General features: G+C 30.4%; 10 protein-coding genes across 10 annotated transcripts; 5 read left to right on the top strand and 5 right to left on the bottom strand.

Annotated features, from left to right (window-relative positions):
- Positions 1-336: 336 nt before the first annotated feature.
- On the top strand, positions 337-2,070 carry cgd6_4390 (hypothetical low complexity protein; the record flags this gene model as incomplete). Its single annotated transcript, XM_627770.1, has 1 exon — positions 337-2,070. The coding sequence occupies one exon, from the start codon at positions 337-339 to the stop codon at positions 2,068-2,070; it is 1,734 nt and encodes a 577-aa protein (XP_627770.1).
- A 202-nt stretch (positions 2,071-2,272) lies between these two features.
- On the bottom strand, positions 2,273-3,763 carry cgd6_4380 (phosphatase subunit gene g4-1; of possible animal origin; EF-hand, calcium binding domains; the record flags this gene model as incomplete). The annotated part of the gene is made up of 1 exon (XM_627769.1): positions 2,273-3,763. One exon carries the CDS (start codon positions 3,761-3,763, stop codon positions 2,273-2,275), a length of 1,491 nt encoding a protein of 496 aa, XP_627769.1.
- An 882-nt stretch (positions 3,764-4,645) lies between these two features.
- Positions 4,646-6,316, top strand: cgd6_4370 (SPBC24E9.10-like. RRM domain protein, no PWI domain.; the record flags this gene model as incomplete). The annotated part of the gene is made up of 1 exon (XM_627768.1): positions 4,646-6,316. The coding sequence occupies one exon, from the start codon at positions 4,646-4,648 to the stop codon at positions 6,314-6,316; it is 1,671 nt and encodes a 556-aa protein (XP_627768.1).
- A 621-nt stretch (positions 6,317-6,937) lies between these two features.
- cgd6_4360 (hypothetical protein having a signal peptide and 4 transmembrane domains) lies at positions 6,938-7,645 on the top strand (the record flags this gene model as incomplete). The annotated part of the gene is made up of 1 exon (XM_627767.1): positions 6,938-7,645. One exon carries the CDS (start codon positions 6,938-6,940, stop codon positions 7,643-7,645), a length of 708 nt encoding a protein of 235 aa, XP_627767.1.
- Positions 7,646-7,734: 89 nt separating this feature from the next.
- Positions 7,735-9,033, bottom strand: cgd6_4350 (26S proteasome regulatory subunit 7 (RPT1)-like. AAA atpase; the record flags this gene model as incomplete). The annotated part of the gene is made up of 1 exon (XM_627766.1): positions 7,735-9,033. One exon carries the CDS (start codon positions 9,031-9,033, stop codon positions 7,735-7,737), a length of 1,299 nt encoding a protein of 432 aa, XP_627766.1.
- A 767-nt stretch (positions 9,034-9,800) lies between these two features.
- Positions 9,801-14,243, bottom strand: cgd6_4340 (myosin-related protein, putative; the record flags this gene model as incomplete). The annotated part of the gene is made up of 1 exon (XM_001388311.1): positions 9,801-14,243. The coding sequence occupies one exon, from the start codon at positions 14,241-14,243 to the stop codon at positions 9,801-9,803; it is 4,443 nt and encodes a 1,480-aa protein (XP_001388348.1).
- A 518-nt stretch (positions 14,244-14,761) lies between these two features.
- cgd6_4330 (phosphoglycerate mutase family) lies at positions 14,762-15,715 on the top strand (the record flags this gene model as incomplete). The annotated part of the gene is made up of 1 exon (XM_627765.1): positions 14,762-15,715. The coding sequence occupies one exon, from the start codon at positions 14,762-14,764 to the stop codon at positions 15,713-15,715; it is 954 nt and encodes a 317-aa protein (XP_627765.1).
- A 374-nt stretch (positions 15,716-16,089) lies between these two features.
- Positions 16,090-16,713, top strand: cgd6_4320 (40S ribosomal protein S5; the record flags this gene model as incomplete). The annotated part of the gene is made up of 1 exon (XM_627764.1): positions 16,090-16,713. A coding segment is annotated over one exon (624 nt), but the record flags the coding sequence as incomplete, so codon positions are not given.
- A 320-nt stretch (positions 16,714-17,033) lies between these two features.
- cgd6_4310 (hypothetical low complexity) lies at positions 17,034-22,829 on the bottom strand (the record flags this gene model as incomplete). The annotated part of the gene is made up of 1 exon (XM_627763.1): positions 17,034-22,829. One exon carries the CDS (start codon positions 22,827-22,829, stop codon positions 17,034-17,036), a length of 5,796 nt encoding a protein of 1,931 aa, XP_627763.1.
- Positions 22,830-23,061: 232 nt separating this feature from the next.
- cgd6_4300 (uncharacterized coiled coil protein) lies at positions 23,062-25,236 on the bottom strand (the record flags this gene model as incomplete). The annotated part of the gene is made up of 1 exon (XM_627762.1): positions 23,062-25,236. One exon carries the CDS (start codon positions 25,234-25,236, stop codon positions 23,062-23,064), a length of 2,175 nt encoding a protein of 724 aa, XP_627762.1.
- Positions 25,237-25,553: the final 317 nt, after the last annotated feature.

The following is a 25,553-nucleotide window of genomic DNA, read 5'->3' as shown; positions in this document are numbered from 1 at the left end:
AGAAGAAAAAAAATAATACAAGCAAAAAAAAGGGTTATATTAAAACGGAAATTAAAGAAAGATAAGAGTTTTATGTAAATAATTGAAATATTGTATGAAAGTTTTTATTTGAACAAGGAGGGGTGCAATCACAAATAATATATAATTTTCTGAATTGATTAATTAAAGATCTCAACATTATAATCCACACTAAGCGCGCTCAAACAAAAATTAAACTTAAAGTAATTATCATTGGGGATGCAATACCCATGTACATGGATGGACTGTGGATTTTCTTGACTTTTAAAAACTATAAAGCATTGCTCAGTATCTTTAAAAATAATTACAAGTGGGAAAATGAATAATACAATAAATTCCTGGACTTCAGGGCTGGCAAACTTGTTGAATATGGGAAGAAATCAGAGGGAAAATATGACAGGAGAAGCAAACATACCTAATCAAGGCAATGACCCTCACTATTGGGGTGTACAAGGTAATGGAAATAGATTTGTTTCATATCAGAATTTGCATGGGGTTTCTCCAAAGGATATTTATCAAAGAGGAAATAATTTTGTAAACCCAATGGATTATTCCCAATTTTCTCCAAGTATTCCAAACTTTACAACTGCAGCATATACTTCAATTTCTGGAATGAAGCAAATTGTTTCTATCACTGATATTGGAAGTGTTGTTGCTCATTATTATGATCTAGGAAAATATGTAGGACTTGGTGGGGCAATCCGATTCTTTATGCTTTGCAAGCAAATTAAGCACTCATTTGTTAATATTTCATTGAATGATGAGAACATTAATATTGGTGTTTATTCTTCCTCAGTTGATCAAGATTCTGGATTTTCTTATCCATTGATCATACATAACAATAAGTTTCATTTATTTGGTACTGTTCCTACTTTGAGATATATTGCCAAAAAGATAGGTGAGTATGGAATTGATGCATATAGGGACTATGCTTTGGATATATTTTCTGAAACCCTTTCTGAGTGGAGAAATGAGCTGCTTCTTGCAATACTTGAGAAAATTTCCGAAAGTAAAATGTTCCAAGATACAAAAGAAGAAGCTACTGAAACAGATTTGAACAGTTCTAGAATGACAAACTTCAGTAGAAATATTAACAAAATTATTGAAGATACAAAAAAGACCTCTGGAGCTGCAGTTTCTGATGATAATTACTATAAGAATTATCTGAAATCTAGAAGAAAATTCTTTAAATCTGTTGAAGCTATTTTGTCCAATTTTTCTGCAAATCCATTTATTCCATTAAAAGGCGAAGCTATTGCTTTGGATTCTACTACAGCAGAAGGTAAAGAAGTCCCAAGACAATTGTGTAATTGCCCAAGCTATTCTGAGCTTTTCTTATTCAGTATTATTTATGATGATTCTATTCTAATCAAAGAAAATTCCAAATTCCTAAATGAGAATGATGTTTCTACAGAAAAACTACTCGAAGAATTCCCAAAATTACATGATCTTTTTCAAGCTGTTATGTCTTATCCATTAATTACACAATGGTATAAGGAGATGGAGCAATCAGCAGATACTGAAGAATCTAATGAACATACAAGCAATAAGGCAACAAATACTACTACAAATAATGAAAGAGTACAAACAGAATCAAACGGAGTAAGAGCAGCAACCCCAAAAAAGACCCAAGATATTGAATCTACTATATATAATACCTCTATACCCATAAATAATGAGCCACATACTACCAATACAATCACATATAGACTTGCTCCTCCTAAGTCTCAGGTAATCTTTCCGAACAATTCTAACAATAATCAAAGAGTTGAAATACCTAATATATATCACCAAACTTGTTCATCAAATCCAAATGTTAGTACTAACACATTTAATGCAATTCGAATTAGCAATTACGAAACCAATTTTAGACCGAGTAATCCTCAACCCAGCGTTAATGTTAGGATTGCAAATTTTTCTCAAGTTAATAATTTACCTCATAAAATGGGTCAAGCACAACAAATTTCTACTGCAAGACAGTTTAATAACTATTCCTCTGACCCAAGACAAAATCCCCAGTACCCAAATTTTGCTCCCTCTACATTTAGGTAAGGTTTAAGTAGGATTTTCATATGCATCAAATAAATATTATTTGAAGTTTTTTTTTTGTATTTGTATATTGATAAATGAGTATTTAAAATGTTTTTTTTTAAATGATCTGATTCATTTTTATTTTAGCACTAAAAAAAGAGTCAAGTATTAACGGTTTAATGAATAATTCTATGCTAATTATAAAGTAAAAAAAAAAAAAAATCTAAGTAACACTGATAGATTCTTGAGAGCAATCTATTGTATCTGAATTTGACTCAGAGTCGTTATATGAAGGTTTTTCGAGATCAAGACTGGTTTGGTTGTCTTCTAAATTTCTTGAAGCATTCTGAGCGATAATTTCCTCTCTCATTTCAATTGCAATGAAAGCTTTTGGGTCACAAAGATAGGAAATTACTGTTGAAGCCATAGGAGAATCTTTAAAAGCCTTCTTGTAAATTTTACCATTCAATTCTCCAGGACAAATCATATCAAAAATCTCATCACTTATATGTTCAAAAAGAGGTAGAGATTCAATTGAATAGATTTGTTCGATACTTGCAACCATACTCTTCCAGAAACAGCTAATTACTGATTGGTCAATATATCCTGTCTCATTTAGATCTAAAATATTCCAAAACCAATTGATTGATTGCGGTGATTCTCTGAATTCTAATGAAAACAATACTTTAAAAACTGTCTTAATTCCTATAGCAGTTCTTGTTTGTCCATTAGAATCAGTTATAGACTTACAATTTTCTGAATGAACCTCAAAAATTCTATAAATTACAAAGATTGGAATAATGTATTCAAAGTCCATAAGTAATTGCTGAAGCATTTCTGGTAAAAATAGCTTATCTTCAAAGTTTCCAACTGATAGATTCTGGTTTTGGTCTTCACTATCTTCATTAGTGAATTGACCATTTTGTTCTGTATTAATTGATTTGGTTCTGTACTCAAACCACTCAAATATTTGAAAAATTAGCTGAGGATTAAATGGATTTTCAGATTCTGAAGTATCAGCAAGTCTTAATTCTAGGAACCTTGCAAATTGATCGGAAGAAATTAGATCTTGAATTCTTATTATACTATTCTTTGAACCAGAAAAAAAAATTATTCTTTCTATTACATAATTAGCATAAAAGTTCTCAAAATTAGGATGATTTATAGAAAATTGTCTTACAAGGCCCAGTTTTGTCTCAGAATTCTCTCGAATAGAGTTTTTTATCCAATATAAGAAATCGTAGTATGTGATCACTTCTTCCATGGGATTAATATATCCCAGTTCTGATCTGATTTGGAAAGTATAAAGTATTTTTAGACATGTATTAATGAACTTTGTTGGAGAAATAAACCCATAACAATCTTTGAACATCTTTGCATACATAGACGGGGTTAAGAATTGACTAAAAATTTCAGGGCAATGATCTCTACATCTTCTAAACTCTTTATATCTAACTACAATTCCGTCTGATTTTGACCTTACTCTTCTTTCAAATAATAACAAACAGATAATGGGAAAGCTTCTATTAAGTTCCTCAAAGAAAGTTAAAGTTTTCCCTGTTTTATATTCTGTATAAAAAAGTTGATTTTTTAAAGAAATCTGGGTAGCAGTTTTCCTTAGTAAATCGAATAATTTTCCCTTTCCATTTCTTTCTATGTAATTCTTTCTTGAAAGGTCATCCATTCGCTCCAAGAAAGCAGTGACATGATTCATATTGACTCCATTAAAGTTATTAATGAGGCAATTTTTATTTTAATTGTTTTTTTTTCTTGCCTCCTACCCTCCCAAATATTTAACATGTAAACAAGCAAAAAATAAAGAGGGCAAAATTTCACTGTGTGGCCCCTCATCCACTCAAAATAATAAAAAAATGGGTAGTGTGGGAATCGAACCTGATTAATAATAAATTACAGAAAATAATTTTCGAATTAGGCGCACATTTTTTTTTTCCTAATTAATATACCGGCATTACATGCAAACAAACAAAATTTTTCATTAAATAATTGTCAGCGTGCCGGTGTTTGCATGCAGAAATAATTACGTATTAATGTGGAAATGCAGATTTTTGAAATTTTATAAAAATATTTATGTTGGCATTTTAAATGAAGATAATAAAAGAGAAAAAAAAAATCGTGAATTAAACAAAAAGAAAAAGAGAAGAAATGATAATAAAGAAATATCAAGGCGGAATAAGCTTGATTGTATGATCAAAAGCAGAGAACTGCTTGTAAAATTTAACTTTTTTTTATTGTCAAAGAATCAATAGCTTAGCAGCAACGAGTGTATATAATTTAAAATAATAAAATACAAATGGAAATTTGGCGGCACGACAAAAAAATGTCAATATGCTTACATTAATTAGTTAAATTATATTTGCAGTATTTTTTAATGAATAAGTTGAGCTAATTGATACAATTTGGTAATCCTTTTTTTGAAAATAGCTAAATTCAAAAAAGAGAATTTTATTTGGAAATTAATATCAAGAGGTATTGGACTTTGAGTAGAGGAAAACTAACAAAGAAACTGAGATAGTTGTAATACTTGTACTGGATGTTACTAATTTTTCTTTGATAAGGAAGCTAAGAGCAATAATAAATGTCAAATCAGAATCCAAGTAAGAAGGATGAAACGACAAAAACTCGTTATCATGGATTGGGGTTATCAAACCAAGGAAGGGGGGTAATAAAGAGTCAATCAATAGCTTTTCAGAATTCAAAATGGTCAAATATTAATTCAAAGTCAAAGGAAATTGGAATTGACTCAAATGCAACACCAGGAATGACAACGGTATATGTTGGGAAGATTCCAGCTCAAGTCACAAATACACACATTCGAAAGTTACTAAGTGAATGCGGTACGATTTTGAGATGGAGCCGTCAGGAGGATCCAACAACAAAGAAGCTTTCATCTTTTGGTTTATGTGAGTTTGATTCTCCAGAAGGTGTTATAAATGCAGTTAGTGCTTTGAATGGAATAAAGATTTCAGGTGGACAGTTGTTAGTAAAGTACCAGCATGGAATTGATAAAGAAATAGCAAAATGGCAAAGTAATCGAATTAATGAGTTACTGAAGCATAGAGGGGGAGATTGTACAATTGAAACGATACTTAATGAACTTTCAACTTCAGATTCAAAACTGAGAATATCAATTCAGCGTTTATTGGCAGGGATGACATTTGAATTGGATTCAGAACAAGAACAAACATCTACAGAGCATGGCGATAATAAAAGTTCAAACAATGATGATCAAGAAAGAAATAACAAGAGAATTTCATATTCAAATTTAGATGACTCAGGGATAAGTTCACAAATGCACAAGAGTGGAGTACTAATTGGGTTCCCACAAAACCCAAAGGAGAAATTAAGAATGAAAAGATTTGAGGAAAAAAATAAAAAGTTTGAGAAAAAGCTACAAGAATTAGATGATGAACTATATGAACTTGTTAAGTTATTTCCAGAAAAGATGGACATTTCTAATGATTTAACATTTAGATATTTGCTTGATATCTTGCAAGAATCTTATCATAATTTTAAGTTCATATCATCCTCCAATAAGAAAACTTTTGATATGATTTCTGAGATTATTCAATCTGATAAAGAATTGATTCAGTCAAAGCAACTGGATTATTCTCATTCTGATTATAATATTGATTCAGAAATTTATGATCATGAAAGTGATGCTAACTCAAAGTCCAGGGCTGAATCTATTTCATTTAGCCCCAATAAACCTCACAAATACTTTGAAAACATTCTTAGTCCTAATAAATCCATTAAAAAAGAAGCAAATAATACTCTAAATACTGGAACTCAAAACAACAGTGTTTTCAATAATACTAATATGGAAAAGATTTCTATTAATTTACCCAAATTTCAGAAACATCAATTTGAAAATCCTATTGAAAGTCTTGAAAATATTAATAATATTGATGGAAGTAATAACAACTCGTCTTCTAGTTCTTCTCTTAATCTGATGAAAGATATTAATCATTTAGTTAATAGCAAAGAAGAGGTATTTTCTGCAGAAAATTGGAAAAATATATTAAAATCAGTCCAATTTGAGAATTATAAAGAATATGTTGAATTGGAAATGAAACGTATTATTGGTGAATCTGATCCAAATGCTTTGAATACTATTACCAATTTTATCATTGAAAAATTCTCTTCAAAAAATTTGATTCAAGAAACCATTAATATTTTGATTCAAATTCTTGACACTGAAGCTGAGTCATTTTTACGTGGGCTTTTCCTCAAAATTCTTGATGGTTAATTGTTAACTCCATTTATTTCCTATTTCTTTTTATTGGTACTTCTTATAGAGAGCATTTTAAGATCACCAATTATTCAATATTATTTGATTTTTTCCCAAAAATCAAGTAAATCCAATATAATAATGCTTTGGACATACTCAGAAACTATTTTATTTCACTACTAATATTTAAATTCTCATTCAGAACATCTAATATTTAAAATTATTCGAAATATAAGACCCTAAGTTATATTTCTTCAGAATCTTTAATAAACTAAATGAAGTAAATTTATTCAATAAAAGCCTCTCAGAAAACTTAACAGAGTAAAATCAACTCATTTCTGGAATTTGGTATTTACTATTAATATATAATTATTGATTGTACAATACACTACCAATGCTACCGTACATAATAAATACTAAAAAAACCAAAACTAATGTAAAACCAAATCCTTTTATTTTACTAAATAGATATTTCACACATTCATTTTTAACTTTTACTTTGGCCACACAAAAATTATTATTATTTAATTTATTTCCGTGTGCCAATATTACTTTTCTTGGGAAAAGCCCGCCAAACACCAGTTGATTAACTCATGCATTTTCTAAGTTAAAATGAAGAATAGAAGAGTGTAATTCGAGATGGCAAAAAAAAAGGGAAAGTTCGATTTAAATATAGCAGCACTATCAGCTAGTGTTGGATCTATGGTACTTTTAATGATGAGTATATTTCTATCTTCTTGGCTATATAATGCAGCAGGGAAGGGGTTTTATCCCTACCCACGTTATTGGGGGCTCTTAACAGTAATAGGCAGAAGGACACAGTCACACAATGAGGTTTGGGAAATTGCATGTATAACAGCAGGAAAGCTTGCACTTGGTTTGACTTGCTCATCCCCATTATGTATTTGGTACTCGCACAAGTGTGATGCATATAGAATCGTAAAGAATATCTCATATGCTACAGCTATAGTTTTGGCAATAACATGCGGAATGTTAACAGGAGCAATGATTTGCTCCTTAAGGAGTAACATTTCAAGCTTGAGATTATCCACAGCCTTCAGTTTCGCTGCTTTTTTGATATGTTCACTAACATTATGTCTATATGCATTCTTGATGAACGAAGCATTTGGAATAATCAATAGTGTTGGATATTATCCAGTTCCACAGCCAAGCGTCTCATTTGCTATAGCTTTGGGAGGTATATTTCTATTGTTGGTAGCTTTTATTGCATATGCTCAAAGATATAGAAAGTTAAGAGCTGAAAAAGATTTTGAGGAGGATACTTGGTATGAGTATCAAAATCTTAAAAACGAGTATTATGGATACAATGCAATGAATGACTACTAGAATGGTATATTCTTATATTTAACTTAAGTTTTATTATTATTATTGCTATTTTCTTCTTTTGATATTTACTTGCATCATCCTTGTAATTTTTAATTGTAAACCATATACTTTGCTGTTGCAGAGAACTTCTTGTAACCTTTAACAACTTTGTTAATGGCATCCAAAAGATCTTTTTCACTGATACTTTTCCTTCTTGCTCTAATTGCAAACATTCCAGCTTCAGTACAGACTGATCTTATATCGGCACCTGTACAGTTTGGACAAAGTCTAGAAAGGAGCTCAAATCTGATATCTCTTTCCATACTCATTACTTTAGCGTGGATTCTAAAAATCTGGGTTCTTCCTTCCAAATCTGGAAGTCCGAACTCAACTTTTCTATCTAATCTTCCTGGTCTAAGAAGAGCAGGATCCAAAGTATCTGGCCTGTTAGTTGCCATAAGGACCTTGATATTACCTCTTGCATCAAATCCATCGAGTTGATTCACAATTTCAAGCATAGTTCTTTGAACCTCATGATCTCCATGAGCACTTTCATCACCTCTTGCTCCTCCTATTGCATCTACTTCATCTATAAACAATATACATGCTTTCTTACTTCTAGCTAATTTAAAAAGTTCTCTAACCATTCTTGCTCCTTCTCCAACATATTTCTGTACCAACTCGGAGCCAATAACACATATGAAACATGCATCTGTTCTATTTGCTACGGCTCTTGCTGTTAGAGTCTTTCCAGTACCAGGAGGGCCATACAATAATACTCCTTTTGGCGGGTCAATACCTAATTGTACGAATCTCTCAGGATGTAATAAAGGCATTTCCACAACTTCTCTTAGACGTTCCAACTGCTCTTTTGCTCCTCCAATGTCATTATAAGTAACATCAGGTTTATCTTCTACAGTCATCATTGCAACTGAGGGGTCTATTTTTGGTGGTAAAGGTATCTGAATCTTATACTTGGTACGATCAACACCTACTCTCATTCCTTCTTCTATATCAGTTGGAGCAACTTTATCTCCTAGTCCAACTACATACTTGGCCATTTGTTTAATGTTGATCATATATTTTGCTTCCTCTGTACCAGCATCTATAATTTTTGTGCATCTTGCGACCTGTAAGGGCTGTTCCATTTGCATATTTTGTCTATCAGCTGCCAGATCCCATTGAGATGGAGGAGCCAAACCTGTATCTGACTCTCTTATACTATTCAGCTTTGAAATAGCTGACATTAAATCTTTGACCTCGGTTTCCACCTGTTTAATCTTTGACACATATGGCCCCATTCCATACTTTCTCATTATATCTATATCAACTTGATCAAGAGGACGAGACTGGTCTTCCTCTTCTTTTCCTCCATCTTTTTCTGTTTTAATCTGTGGCTTTACTGCCATTTTTCCTTATTTCCCCTTTGATTTCTTCCTTTCACTCTTTTCTTTGGGATTCAAACCTTTCTTTGCATTATTTCTTTTTCTCCTCTTTAATTCTTTTTCCCCTTTTACCGCCCTCCTCTCCTCTATCCCTCTTTCAGCTTTTAACCAATTTAATTAATTTTTGTGGGATATAAAGAAATTATTATGGGGGGGTGCGGGTTTGCCGCCAAAAAGAGAAACCCTTTTTAGATTATCTAAGTGTGGGGATTGGGTGGATTAAAATGGCGGGCCCATAAAAAATACTTGCATGGAAGTAGAGTGAGACTGCAAACAATGGGATGCGAATGGATTTTTGTGGAGTAATTTTAATATTGAGTTTACTAGATATTCATTTCCCTTTTGTTTTTTGAACATATTTAGGATTAGTTTTCTTTCTTTCTTCCTCTCCTTTTTTTTTTTGATTAATTTCTTCTTAAATTAAAAGGAATATATGAGACAGATTCAAACAAGGCGCGTATTCAAAAACATATATAAATAGATTAAGGTATCAAAGCTAAATGTTCCTACTAATTTATTCACTAACAAAGTATCAAAAAAACTTATTTATTTTCTAAAATTAATATTGTCATCACCATTTCAATATTACAGCTCCAAGAGCTATCAAATCTGAAAGTTAAATTTTCAATTTTAAAGCATGGATATATTTTCACACGTTCGTCTCGTCTCGTCTAGGAATTTGCATGCATGCATATAGGTAACTTGAAAGATTATAAAGAAAAAAAAAAGCATTAATTCTCTGTACCTTTATTATGTTTTCTTCTATAAGAATTAACCATAGGAGAGTGAGTATTCATGATATTAAGATTGTTCGAGGAGTCTATATTGTTATCGTAAGGAATATAGCTTGGAATTTCAGAAGATTCAGCGGTTATATGATCAGGATCATTGGCGGTGATGCAAGAAGTTAGAGATCTTTGTCTTCTTTTCATCGTAGCTTCAGTGAAGTGTTGTACATCATCTAGACAAGCTAGAAGCTCGTCTCTTTCTGATCGAACTACTTCCAATTCTTTGCTGGATTCCATTAAAGCATATTGAGTAGCTTCTAGTCTTTGAACACAACTTTCCCATTCACTTCTGATCTCATTTAGACTGTTTTCAGCGGTATTCCTGAGTTCTGTTAGAGTAGATTTAAGGGCATCAACTTGTGTAGATTTCTGACGAACTCTAACATTTAAAGACTTATTTTCGTCCATTAATGCTCTTCTTTCAACAAAAAGTTCAAGAATCCTTTTTTGCAAGGTTGCTTTATCGTCCTCTAAGATATCAACATTTTCTCTTAATTGGTTATTGATATCGACAAGTTCAGAGTATTGGTTTTCTAATTCTGCTAACCTTAAAGAATTTGCTGAAGACTTTTGTGAAGGGTGAATATGGTAGTAGTTTGGAGTTCCGCTTCCGCTTAGAGAAATAACATCTTCACATGTAGAAATATCAGATCTACTCATTATGGTTGAGTAACTATGGTCGAGTTTTTGCGATCCCAACTGTTTTGAGGACTTTAGTTGTTGATTTGCTGCCTCTAGCTGGGAAATTCGTTCATTCTTTTCACTAAGTTCCTGTCTTAGAGCAGAATTCTCCTTCTCAAGCTCTTGAGTTCTTGTTTTATACTTATTCAGATCTTCTACATTCTTCAAAGAGGCTAATCTGGACTGCTCTAGAATGGAAAGCTGACTTTGAAGTTTTACCTGTGTTTCACGGTACCTTTCTGTCTCTTTCATACAATATTCTCTCTCATGTTGTCTATCCTCAATTTCTGCAGAAAACTGCTTTCTAAGAGCTGACAAATCCTTATCAGATTGCTCTAAGAGTCTTTCCAAATACAATACTCTGTTCTTCTCAACCTCTATTTTCTGCTCTAAAACCAAGATCTTGTTATTGAGATCAGATTTCTGTGATTCATAGGATTCTGAAATCCTACTAGTCTCAGTCTCCATAGAAATCTTTGAAATCTCCATCTTATATTCTAAATCACTGATGATTCTTTTATGCTCAGATTCCATTAACTTAATCTTTGACTCTAAAGAGCTAATTTGGCCCTCATATAAAGTTATTCTATCTTTGAGTGATCCTATTTCTATCTTTGAATTTGCAATCTCTTCATCCTTTCTCTCTACTACCTCCTTATTTTGTTCTAGATCTTGTCTAGTTTTGTCACTATTTGTCTGTAAAGAATCCAAAATCTCCCAAAGTCTTGAAACATTTGTTGGAACTGAGTTTGACGATAAATTCTGATCATTATCTTGATTTTCAATTCTATCCAATAATTTCGGTACCTTTTGATCATGATCAATATCTTTAGGTACCGTATTCAATTCGGGTATATTTCTGATTTCTTTCTGTTTAATTTGTTCCTTTATTTTCAAATGATCTCTATATCTCCTTTGAATAACCCTTGCAGCTTGAATTCTAGATCCCAAAATTGCTAAGAAAGATTTCCTAATCTGGAATGACCTCCATCTTGATTGGATACTAAATGAAGCTTTTCTAATTTGTTTATACTCTTTCTTTGCTTTGTACATCCTCCAAGTTGCTGAGATACTTGTACAATATTTGTGACAAGCTTCAGATACTGAATGTTCTAGATGAGTTTGTAAAGAATCTTTAACAAAAACTTGAGTCTTTCCAATTTGCCAAGAATAATCCCACTTTCTTCTTTCCTCCTCATTTAGACCCTCCTGAAGATCACTCTGAAACTTCTCTAAGATCTTCCTACAAATCAATGAGTAATTCTTAGCTCCAGTAAAGTCGTGAGACTCAAAAGAGGGATAAAGGATCTTATATCTATTATAAAAATCTTTAAACTTTCTTCTTACACTGTATCCAGATCTTCGAATCCTAATACTCTCAAGCATACCCGCACATCTTAATTGACGTAATACATCCAAGCTATCAAATTCATGCACTGCCTTTCTACTATTTGGCTTTATACACCTAATATAGCTTGGAGATGTACTATTCAAAGTCTCAATCAGTCCATTAAGCTGATCTCTAAAAGCTCCACTAACTGTTACTAGAATTCCTTTTGGTCGATTAATTGTATTTGAATTTGCATTTGATGATTGATCTTCACTCAATTTTATACCGGTACCGGATCTTGAAATTGAAGATCTTTTTGCTAAATTTTCATTTGATTGTCTGGAATTAAATAATTCAATTATTAGACATGATTCTGATAACTTTAAAAGATCTGTAACATCTGAATGAAGTTGATCTCTGTTCTTCTCCAAAAATCCTCTGGTATCGTAAATTACTGGACCAGCATAATGTGAAACAGCAAAGCTGCTATTTGACATCTTACTTGGTTTATAAATTATCTGATTACTATTATGAGTCTTATTTGAATCTCCTGACAACTTTAAAATCTTATTTAAGAATGATGAATCTGATCCTTGAGGCATTAAACATTCGGAATCTAATAGTGGAAAAATACCATTTGGCTTCTTTTCAAGAGAATCAATAATTACCTTATTATCAATAAAATCAATCCTTGTCCAGTCGATACCTTCTCCTTCGTAAACTTGTTGTTCTTCTTGGAACATCTGATGATTAAACTGTTGTTGAAGCTTTTCGTTACTAAAGTTAATACAAAATTGTTCAAAAGAGTTACAATCAAAGACTTCAAAACCATAAATATCCAAAAGACCTATTGATCTTCCTGAAAAATTCTTCTTAGACAAAATATCTTGTCCGGTACCTCCTCCAATATTATTATTCATCAATCCATTTGTCATGGATTTATTAATTCTAAAAACTAACCAATCAAATAATTTCGAGTATATTGCTTTTGCCATTGAGTCTCTTGTTTGAAAAGCTGCTTCTAATGAAACTGGCATCCTTATAATTCTTCCTGTCTCAGGATCTTTAAGTTTCTTCCATTGAAATACATTCAAAAGTTCATTTGGATCCAATTTAAGTAATTTATAGGCTGAATTAAAAGAATCCATCTGGTCATCTCGTACCTTCGGAGCATCACTTGCACTTTCTTGAATAAAATCAAAGTTACAAAGATGTAGTATACCGGCACATATTCTCAAGATCTCAAAAATTTCAGATTCACAAAGTCCAATACACTTTAAACACTCTAAAACTTCCTTCATTTCAGAACAATCATCTCTTCCTGGAATCTCAATGTTCTCTCTAATGATCTCAAAATCTTCCTGAAACTTAATATTAAGCTCTTCTGAAATTGATTCTGGGAAGATCCCTTTGGATACTCCTGCTGCAAGACAATAGAATATATGGTAATTCCTTTCACCTTCTTGTTGGTTTGTAAGCCTACATTTCTCTAAAAGGTAGTTCGAAATAGATGCTCCTCTTAACTTCCCAGTTGCATCAAAATAGATTTCTATGAACTTTCCAAATCTAGATGAGTTATCATTTCTTATTGTTTTTGCATTACCAAAAGCTTCTAAGATAGGATTACTTCTTAACACAAGATTCTCTATTGAAGAATCATCAGTCTTTGGGGAAACTAAACTTATAGGACTTGCATTACATGAGTAAATTGAGGGACTTAAGGCAGAATTAGGACGACCACCAGTAAAATCAAAAGAGGATGTAGATTTTTGTATATTTGCTAAATAGCATAGAATGATCTTTGTTGCTTCTGTTTTCCCTGCTCCACTTTCTCCAGTAATTATAATGCTCTGACTCTTCTTATCTTTAAATAAGGAGTCATATGCATTCTGAGCCATCTTAAAAATATGAGGAGGTAGTCCACTGTATTGGTCACTTTTATTCTCGTCAGATTTTTGGCTAGAATTCATAGAGTTCACAGATTCTAAGCCATTTCTATATAAATTAAACAGATTTCTACCATAAAGCTCTGGGATTACCTTATATGGATTGATACTAATTAATATAAGATTTCCTATACAAGTATATATGTTATCTTGGTAATACCTTGTTCTTACATTATGTAACAAAGCTCCCTCACAATAATCTCCCAAAACTAAAAGATTAGGTATACCAGATAAACTAGATTTATGAACAGAATGCTTCTCAGCATGTTCACTGGTAATCTTTACCTCTAAGCCATCCTCAACTCTAGCCACAAAACCTTGTTCCTCTCTTCTTAATATAGTGGCTGGAGCCCAAGCCAATTTTGGGTGCTTTACCCAAACCAAACTTCTGCTCTCTAGAACTTCCTTTTTTTCTAACTGGAGATCCATCTTTTCCCAATTTTCAAAAAGGTAATTCAGCCTTTTCTATTTATCAAATTTACTTTTATCCATTAATAAAAAGCCTTTAACATGTTGGTAGACTTTCCCGCCAAAACTATTAAAGTGTGGTAGACATAAATTCGAGGATAATAAAAGAAAGTGAATAAAGAACTTGCATGCAAGGAAGATTGGAGTTAGAGGAATAACTTTAGATAGGAGGGTATTGGGTATATTAGGAGATAGAATATTGATGTTTCTAGAGTTTGATTAGAAGGATATGAAGTTGATAGGGTTGTTAAAACATAATGGATTAGGTTTGAGAGGTTAATAAGGCAAAAAATATCGTTAGAGTGGAAATTTATATTTGAGTATAAAATATTAGTTATTACAAAAAAAAGACTTGGCTTAGAAAAGGATTTACATGTAGAAAATATTAATAGATTTGAAGAATAAAGCATGCATATATTTGGCGCCAACTTCTTGATCAAGAAATTTAAAATATTGATTAAGACTAGAGAATAGGATCAATGTGGTTTTTTATTAGGCATGCAGAGTCAGCAAACAATGCAACCAATAACAATGATTCAACAGATTTAGGAGAAAAGTATAGTGATGAAAGAGTTCCAGATCCAACATTAACGGAGTTAGGACGTATACAGGCAGAAAAAACTGGATTATATTTAGCTTCAGAAAGTGTTAAGGTGTGGAAACAAGAAAGGGAAGACCAGAAGTCAATGAATTTGGCTAGTCCAACATTCAAAGCAATTTATTGTTCGCCAATGCAAAGGTCATTAGAGACTGCAAATGAGATCCAGAAAATTCTTAGTATTCCAGTATTTGTAAATCCAGATCTATGTGAAGTTGGAGGAGTTTTTAAAGGCAGAAGACATGTCTATAGTCCCAGAGAATCAAAAGAAGTTTGTGGCGGGAAAAAAAGGAGTGAAATAATGGAAGAATTCCCAAATTTTCAATTAGATGATAGGATCACAGAAAAAGGGTGGTGGGGAAAACCTCAAGAAACTTTCAAAGAGGCCTCTGAGAGAGCACAAAAAGTTGCAGAATTATTATGGGAAATTAGTTGCGAAGATTTGCAAAAAAAAGGTACCGAATATCAAGGAAATACTAATATTCTAATTAGTCATGGACTTTTTCAAGATATGATAATGAAGAGACTATTCATGCATAGAAGTCCTCTCCCATCCTTAGAGGAGTCTGCCATTTTCCCGTGTGAAAATTGCGCAATTAGTCAGATTGTATTGTATGACCACAATATTAGACAATATGAAGATACTAGCCACAAAGACTATTCTCAAAATAATCCGAGACGAGTGTGTATTTGTATTAAATGGAACTCTTCACACCATTTAGAGGATAATGAAAGAACTACAACAAGAATCTATCCAAATTCTAGGCGTAATCACCAAAATACTAAAAATTGTAGTAATAGCAGTAGTAGTAGTAATACTAATAATCATTTTTAATTATTCTAAACAAATTAATTAAAATCATTTAATTTTTTCTCCCACATTTAATATTAATGATTCCAACTGCCCGCCCAAAATTTAGGCGGGCATTCCACGCTGAATGTATATTTGAGACGGCTTATTTAGACGAGTCATAGTAAAACAATATTAATAAATAAAATAAATAATTTTTAATTTAAAATAAATTTTTTTAAAAAAATAATATTAATAAATTTATTCAATAAACACATTTTCGTGTCTACCTATTAAAACTAATAGAAAATATTTGACAAATAAATCAAGAAAGGCTTTTTAAATTGAGAGGAATTAGCTTTGTTGAGAATTTCTAGTACAAGTTTACTAAGAAGGAAAGACTTTTAAGGATTAATTAATTTAAAAAAATTGGTTTAAGAAACGAAGTCAAAATGGCAACTTTCTCTACTTCTGATGTTAAATTATTCGGCAAGTGGTCTTATGACGATGTCAATGTTTCTGACTTATCTCTTGTAGATTACATTGCCGTCAAGGACAAGGCTTGCGTATATGCTCCAGTTACTGCAGGTAGATACCAAGTTAAGCGTTTTAGAAAGGCTCTTTGCCCAATTGTTGAAAGACTTGTATGTTCTTTAATGATGCATGGTAGAAACAATGGTAAAAAGAACCAGGCTATACGTATAGTTCGTGCTGCTTTTGATATTATTCATCTCGTCACTGATCAAAATCCAATTCAAGTCTTTGTAGATGCTGTTAAGAATGGAGGTCCTCGTGAAGATTCTACTAGTATTGGTTCTGCTGGTGCTGTCAGACGTCAAGCTGTTGACGTTTCACCATTGAGACGTGTCAACCAAGCTATTTATCTTATTTGTACTGGTGCTCGTACTCAGGCTTTCAGAAACATCAAGACCATTGCTGAATGCTTGGCTGATGAAATTATGAACTGTGCCAAGGAAAATCCAAATAGCTATGCTATTAAGAGAAAGGATGAGGTAGAACGTGTTGCTAAAGCAAATCGATAAATTATTGATTTTTTTAATTACATGTTTACTAAGTTTAGTATATTCAGGACTTTTGTAACACTCTAAGAAAGGAATACAACAGAAAATGAGATAATCTAGGAGTGAATTTTTTTTTTTCACCCTCAAGAAAAGAAAATTCTTAAGCTGGTTTAATCGATACCGTTATAATTGCATGCATGCATGCATTTCTAGCTTTAATACACATCCTTAGTCTTTTAGATTCTTTTTTTAGTAGAAAGTAATAATAATAATAATAATAGTAATAATTTATTTTAAAACAGGAAATTTCGTACTTAAAATTATCAAGTGGATCTTTTTGACTACATTCTAATGAGAAAGTAAGATTGATGAGATCTTTGGACGATTAGTCTCCTCTTTAGATAGTTTTGGGGAAGATTTACAGTTTTATATACATTAGAATTATTGATCATTTTAATGTTACCTCCATTATCGAAGGCTATTTCGTTATTTTTAAGCCATTTATCAAGAATTGTTATATTTAGTTTATTAATATTACTAATATGATCTTGTTGGATAAATAGGTTTTCTTTAGATTTAGCTTCAATAGAGGATTTTGTATCCGATTCATATATTCCAGTTTTCTTATTAGAATTAGCCTTATTCTCTATATAAGCTGGAAGTAGGCTTCTATTATTGTTCTTATCACTATAACTTGATTTTCCTTTAGAAAAAGAAAATGTATGGATTAGATAATCTTGATCAGTTTTTATAGGGTACCTAGAAATTAGTTTGTCATTTGAATTTATAAATATTTTAGGTATCCAATTCATATAACTAATATAAAAGAATATATTATAATTATAGTTTTTATGGGTATAATTCTTGAGATCTCCTTTATTACCAGTTTTAATATAATTAGGAAAGAATGGATATTTCTCTCTAATCAATAATTGTATTGTATTTGTTGAAAATATACCTTTAAATGGAACAACTGCTATCAATTTTAATCTTTTAGATGATCTTGGATATAATTGAATATGGGTAACAGTTGGTCCAACCCATTTAAGTTCACCAGATTCTAATGCTGAAGAAATAGATTGATTTAGATAGAAATTTTGATCATCTTGAGTTAAAATAGTAGAATTTTCTTGGTTATTTTGATTTTGAATAATAGATTCTGAAGGTAATAGAAGATCATCTTGGAGGCCTTGGGATGTAAGAAATTTGGAATTACATATTAAACTACAGATAATAATTGAATGTATTGTAATATTTGTTAATGTAATATTAGTCTCAACAAGATGAATATCTCCATTTAATGGAGAATGATCAGATAAATTATCAATATCTTTAATATTAATAGAAATAGAGAGTGGTTGATATTTATCTTGATCATTTTTGTTACCATTAAAAGGTATCGAATAAGGATCGAATAGATTAATATTATATATAGAGATTTGTCCAGAAAGAGGATGATTAGAATGAATATGATCTAAAGATTGATCATTTTCATTAAGTATCCATGATAATACTAGGTTAATTTTTGAAATAGAAAAAGTAATTTTATCTTTGGTTTCAAGATTCAAAAAGATCTGGTAAGTTCCATTCGGAGGTATTCTCTTAATTTGATAACTTGAAGAAAAATTTCCATTAAGAAACTCTTTGGATGAATTATTTTTTAAAGATAACGTTAAAGTTGGGGTTTGTTGAATAATATTCGTTTTTAATTCTGTATCGTATTTTTCAACCCATTTACTTGGATAGGCAGAGATATCATAAATTAATAATTCTTTAGGAACTTGGTTTCTAATTCTAAGCAGAAGTTTGTTTAATGTTTCCTCTTCCCCTGGTAAAACAGTACAAGACATTGATACAGAATCCCTGAAATAGAAACATAAGCTGGCAAATACAATACTTCTATTAGTTTTAGATCTTGAAGAAGAAGATGGGGAAGATAACAATGATGACGATGAAGATAAAGGGATATCACCAGATACTCCAAGATTTTCATATGGCTTATTGGAATTAAGTAACAAAAAGTAAACATTACCAGAACATTGAGAGTTGACCCATAATGTAAGATAAAATTCATGATCTTTTTGAAATTCAATATTTGGTAGTTTAAAAATACAACCGGAATTATTAAAATTAATAGTTGAGTTATGCATTTCAGGAGGAGGATTTTTATAACTCATTTGGATATTAAAATTATTGGAAAAATGTGGAATTACTAACAAAGTAGAACCCTTTAAAGAAGTATTGGTGTTATTTTTTTCATTGGATATACTTATTGGAATTGTATATGAAACTCCTGAATATAAAACAGGTGAATTCTTTTCAATTGGATCATCTTTTATTTTATGTGGATCTTGAGAATTACGATACCTATCGATACCTTGATCTTGAGACAAATTAATTAAAAGATTAGAATTGAGTAATTTTTGTGAGATATTTCCAAAATGTATGGTTGAACTATTTGAGTGCCCAAGAATATTAATTCTTTGTATTCCAAAGTGTTCTTTATTGGAGTTGGAAAAATTAAGGTTTGCATTTTGTGCAATTTTAGATGAGATTCGTCTGTCAAGATTAATATAAGTAGTTCCAAAGTTTTGTCTAATTGGTATTTTTCCATCTAAAAGGAATGAAATACCAACAAGGAATAATTCTCCAGCTTCAAAAGGAATAACAGAAAGTTTCTGGATTATTGTTTCATTAGGATTAAGAATAATAGATTTTTCAAAGAAAACTGTTCCTTTAGATGGCTGATCAATATTATAGTTACCAGTATCTTTAATAGTATGGTTATTAGCAGTAGATCCATCATGAAGTCTTAAATGACCCCATATTTGTAGAGATTCACAAACTATTGGAAATGAAAGAGGATTATAAAGGTAAAATTCAATACTACAAACTTTACCAATAAATGAAAATCTGATAGAGTTGGAAAAATGGGATGGGTTTACCAAAGGAGGTTGGTTATGATTAGTGTTTTTTATGCAGTTATTCTCCTTAATTCGTCTTAAAATATACTGAGATCTAAGTTCTGCAGCTTCTGAGCTTTCCAGAAAAGAATCATGATCTAATAGTCGGTTAACTTTTTCAAGTAAATTCTGAAAATCATCTTCATTTCTATTGTTATAGTGTTTTGGACTTATTGGCTTAAACAAATTCTGTCCTGAAACTTGAAAATTTTCATTTTGTGATCTCGATCTTAATATGGTACCCGGTACCTCTATATTCATAGGTTTAAAATAATGATTACAAAACTTTTTTTGATCAAGTATATTTGGAATTTTTTCATTACAAGTACATTTTGTTTGATTTATTGTATTGTTTTCTTTCTTTCCAAATGCTTTAAATAGTGATTCATAGTCCGTCTCAAGAATAAGTACTGCTCCAACAGCAAGTAGGAGAGGAAGTGGGATTTTAAGGAATGTACTTGGAGTTTGAGAAAGTGATAAATTTGAAAATTTATTTGATAAAATTGTTGAAAATAATTCATTTTGTTCTGAACTTGGAGTAATAGATTTTAATCCTCCTTGTTTATATATTACAAAAGATCGAATGAATTCTCTATAGCAAATTAAACTGATTTCAATTTCTTGTTCATTAACTAATGATAAAGAGTTGGATTCATTAGTTTGAAACCATAAAGTTTCGGGGTTAGAATTTTGATTAGAATGGATCACATTATTTGATGAGATCTTATCATTAATAATATCTAGTATTAAGCTTGAATAAAGTAAAGTTGATTGAGCAAGTAAAGAAAGTTTTTGACAAAGTCTTGCAGAATTTAATTTAAGGTATCTATGAATATGTTTATATGAAAATCTATCCATATGAAGAAGAATTGTTAAATAATGTTTAAGAGATATTCCAAAAAGTCCAAGATCTTGAAAAACTTGAGCAGCTTGAGCTGTATGGATACTCCAACAATGTGAAAGATTTATTGGATCTAAGTGAATTCTAAAGTTCAAATTTGATAAGCTTGATGATAAATACAAAACTCTTGAAATTACATAGTTTATTACTCCAAATATACTTAAAATACAATTTTCTCTATAAATATTTGATATATCGGATATCGATTTAAGATCTGATAAATATTGATTAGTAATGGAATCTTTTGAATGATCTTGAGAATCCATCTTATTAATTGAGAAAAGAGATCTTGGTCTTAGATTTGGTTGGGAAATTTGAAATTCATTAGATATCTTTGATAAAGCATTTACAATATTCTTACATACATTATTGATCATAAAAGAATTAACATCCTGAGTTGTAATATGATCTTGAGATCTCTTTTTATAATTGAATGAGTTTAAAATCACCAAACTGAGAAATAATAGTGATTTAATAGCAGAAATAGTACCAATTTCATCAGTACTTTTTAAGAATGAATTTGAAGAATTTGTACAATATTCAGTTACCGTCTCAAGATCAAAATCTGAAAGTATCTCAGCAATTGCCATTGAGAAAAATGCTGATCCAATATGTAAGAATGATTTATCCAACTTATATTCTGACAATATCTGCTTATAATAATGTATTGATTGAGAATAAATTCCTGATACTAAACATAGATCTGCAACTAATCTTGTTTGACCTTCAAGAGATCCTGAAGAATAATATACACATGTAGATGTATTTGATCCTTTATAACTATTATTTCCATTTGAACTAGATTTAGAAGAGAAAAGTGAGATTTCATGTTCAAAAATTTGTGATCTTTCTTCTATATTACTAAATGTTGAACCAACTCCAAGATTAGAAAGTAGTCCATCTGAATTTGAACTAGTATCATTTCTAGGTCTTCTCCAAAGAATTCTTAGATGATTTTTTAGTCCTTTTCTTGACTGAATTACATGATTACATAGTCTATTAATAGTATCTTCTAACCAAGGAACAAAGCTATTTTTGATTGAATCAATAATAAAGCTATTAAGTTGTTCCATTTCATTACAATCAAAGAATCTATTAGCAGAAAATGTTGGATTAAAATCCTTAAATGGATGTGAAAACGTTCCAGGCCAAACAATTTTACTTGGATCTTGAATTTCTCCCAAAGCATTATGACCTTTAATGTTCCAAATATAACAAATACTTTCTGGAAATGAAAGTTTAAAGCTTGAAATAATATTATGATCAGTTTCCATTAAATCAAAATTCGACTTTTCATCGTTAATAAATATATAAATGAGTGGAAAATCATTCAAATATGATTCTTGTAAATAATGTGGTTTCGTGATCTTACAGGTATCGGATAAATAATTAGAATGATTGATGAATCCTAAATGACTTTTTTTACCAAAAAGATAGTATCCAGGATTTCCTCCAAGTTTTTCAAAATTTTTACCAGTTTTAAGTGAATTAGTAATTTCAATAATAGATTCTATTGGATCATCTTCTGAAATATCAACAAATACGATACCCCCTATAGGCTGAGATATACTTTCATGATTTAAAAAGTTGAATTTTTCATTAAAAGCTTCTAACCATCTTTCAAACCAAAAAGGTAATTCACTATTAAATTCTATAACATCATCATTAACATTAATTTCAAAATCATCTTGTAGAAACTCTTTAAACATTGATTCAAATTGCTTTCCTCCACTATAAAGGAGACTAGATGAAATAAGATCATTATATGGAAATTGTTTAATAAAGTCTCCATAAGACTTTATTGCTTCCAAATTTGTACAATATATTGTTTGATTATCATTTTCCGGTATGATTTTTTCATGATCACAAAGAGATATAAATCTAACCTCAAAATGATCATTTCTATATTCTTTATCTTGCATAGTAATAGTAATTTCCTCAATAGTATTTTGAGGAGTCCATATATTTGGTGATCCTTTTGGTTTATTTTGGAATACCTCTTTTAAAGACAAGAAGGCTGGACAACTTTCTCTACATATTCTATTTTGCCAGTTATAATCTAAAGTATATTCTTCACTTCTTTTAGAAGTTTCATTTGGAGGCCATAGAAACTTTGAAGGTGATTCCACGCCAAGAGGCCTTAATAATGAATTAAGTGATACTCCAAATTCATTATCCAATATATTCCTGGCTTTTTCAGAAGCAAATGCTACGACATTTGGAGAAGAAAATACTTGGAGAATGTATCTCCTCAAATTTACATCCCTTTGCATATTCTTCACTTTGTCTGCATAACTATAGATTTCTGTTCATAATAAAGCTTTAAAGATGAATATTCACACTTGGCGCCAAAAAGTGAGGCCACAAAATATAAAGGTAAAAAAAGGTGGACAAATAAATAAATGGACTATTTAATAATTAAATAACTATAATAAATAAATAAGAAATAGATTTATAAATATTTGGAGATAATTGGACTTAAAGAAAAAGATAGAAGTTTAAAATCTAAGTAGAATTGATCATTGCTAACCTTCGTATTCTTGTTTTAAGTTGAGTTATAGTCTGGTTAAGCTCACAATTAGTTTTCTTATAATCTTCAAGCTCACTTTTTAGTTTTGTAATATCAACAGCTTGGTCATTTTTGTTTTGAGAGTCAGAATTCATGAGTTCATTGTCAAATTTTGATGATTTTTCTTGATCATGAATTCTTGAATTCTCAAGATTTAAGCTTATGTATCTCTTATTTAGTTGATTATGTTGCTCCTTAAGCTTATCAAAGTCTAATTTTAATGATGAAAAGTCTTTTAGAAGCTTTGATTTTTCTGTTGATAAAGTTTGAATAGCTTGTTGTTTTTCAGAATTCTGACTCTGAAGATCCAATATGCGATCTTCCAATTGCTGTATCTTTTCTATATTTCTAGTCGAATTTAAACATTGTCCTAACTTAATACTCTCTAATTCTTGATTTTTAACAAAGATTTCGCCATCTAATTTTTCATTTAATCTTTTATAGTCTTCCTTTTCTTTTTCCGACCTTTCCAATCTCCCGCGCAATTCTTCAATTTCTGCATGCATGCGCTCCATTGACTCTTTGGCGCCAATTTCATTTTCAAATTTTTTATTAAGTTGAGAAATGGACTCTTTAAGAGAAGCATTTTCTTCAATTATTTTATTAATTTCAGTGGAATTTTGTTGAATGGATTCATTTTTCTGTGAGTTATTATTATTTTCTGAATTGCTAGATCCATCTTGTTTTGAATTATTTATAGGATAGGTACCACTGTAACCATGTAGTAAGGTAGATTTATGAGAATTATTTGAATTTGATTGAATCGACTTTTTGTTTGGACTATTGTTGGATTGTTTAATTCCTGTGTTCTTTTCAAGCCCAAATTCTATGTTAAATTCTTTGGTTTGTTTGTTAGTATTGGTTTTAGTATCTTTTTCTTGTTGATATTGAGAAATTATATCTTGATAAGCTGAAATTGTCTCAGCTAATTCATTTTCTAAAATAGCTTTTTCAGTTTGAAGAAGTTTTTTATCTTCGTTCAGTTTTTCCTTGTTATTCTCTAAATTTGCAATTTCATCTTCTAGACGTCCTATATAAGCAAAAATATTTAATTTTCTATTTTCTTCAATTTCCATATTATCTGAATCATTTACTGTTGAGTTTTTTGGGATCCAGGAAACTCCACCTCCAATTATAGCTTCTAATGATATTGTGTGTCTAATATTTAAACATCTAATTGTTAAAGCTGCAATATCTCTAGCATTTCTACTTGTTGTTTTAATTGATATCTTTTGTTTATGAATATCGTATCCAGAACAAAGAGTGAATTCTTGACAAGATGATGATTGATGATTTAATTGAATATGTATATTACCACCAAAGTATTTTGCTGACCATACAATTTTCTTTTCAAAGTTTGAATTTGAACTTGTCATTCCATTTTTAATTACTTTAACATCATCATTTGTTACTACCAAAATATCTTTTGTCATTATTGAATCTTCATCATTTTTTAATTCTTTTGAAGAATTTTCTGGATTTATTAAGCTTTCAAATTCATCTTTTATAATTTCTACAGGGAATCTAATAAGACCTGTTTTTAAAGATTTTGATAAAGATATCTTTGTTGTATCATCTATTTCTATAGGTCCTAATTCACAATATGTAATATTTAAAGGATCATTTGCTTCTCCTTTTGGATATATTTCTATAATAATAATTGTTCCTACATCATCAGCTGTTAAGTTATATTTTAGGCTTGAATCTTTACCTTGTATATCAATTAATTTTTCACCCATTTTTCGTCTCCATCTTATATTTAAATATGAAAAGTCTAAATTATTATTAATTGAAATAATTTCTAAAGTTCCCATTGATTTTGTTTCTCTTTCAAATATTTGTATTAATTTTAAATCATTTTTTAATCTTCCATATACCTGTCCTACTTCTATTTTCTCTATTATACTTACTATTTTATTATTTTCCAATTCTCCTTTATAATTCTCATTTCCTATTGTTGTTGAATTATTATATCCTACTACATCATTTGCCACTTTTCTAACTCCATCTATTGCATTATTTAAAGTTGAAAATGCATTCCATCCTTTTCTTACTGTTTCAGAACCTAATACTAAAGTTCCAAGCTCAAGTTTTGATCCATTCGGAATCATCCTTTTTTTCCCCCTTATTTATACACAATTATTCCAAATAGTTATTAATGTCTTAAACAACTTTTCCTCATTCCCTTCTTTCGAAATATTTTTAATATAGAGGGGAAAGAAGATTAGGATATTAATATTACATTCAAGGAAGTGATATTTTATAGAAAACAATATTAGTATTAATATTTAGAAATAAATATTAATCAATGTGGTTATAATTATATAAACTTTTTTTATGATTATTATTACCAATACTTTAGAATTTTAATTTAAATAATAAAAAAAAAAAAGAAAAAAACCTCTTAGAGTGCCTCGCCCACTACTAA

The sequence above is a fragment of the Cryptosporidium parvum genome, chromosome 6, assembly GCF_000165345.1.
Source record: "Cryptosporidium parvum Iowa II chromosome 6, whole genome shotgun sequence".
Classification (NCBI taxonomy): Eukaryota; Apicomplexa; class Conoidasida; order Eucoccidiorida; family Cryptosporidiidae; genus Cryptosporidium; species Cryptosporidium parvum.
This window is presented reverse-complemented; position numbering and strand designations above follow the sequence as displayed.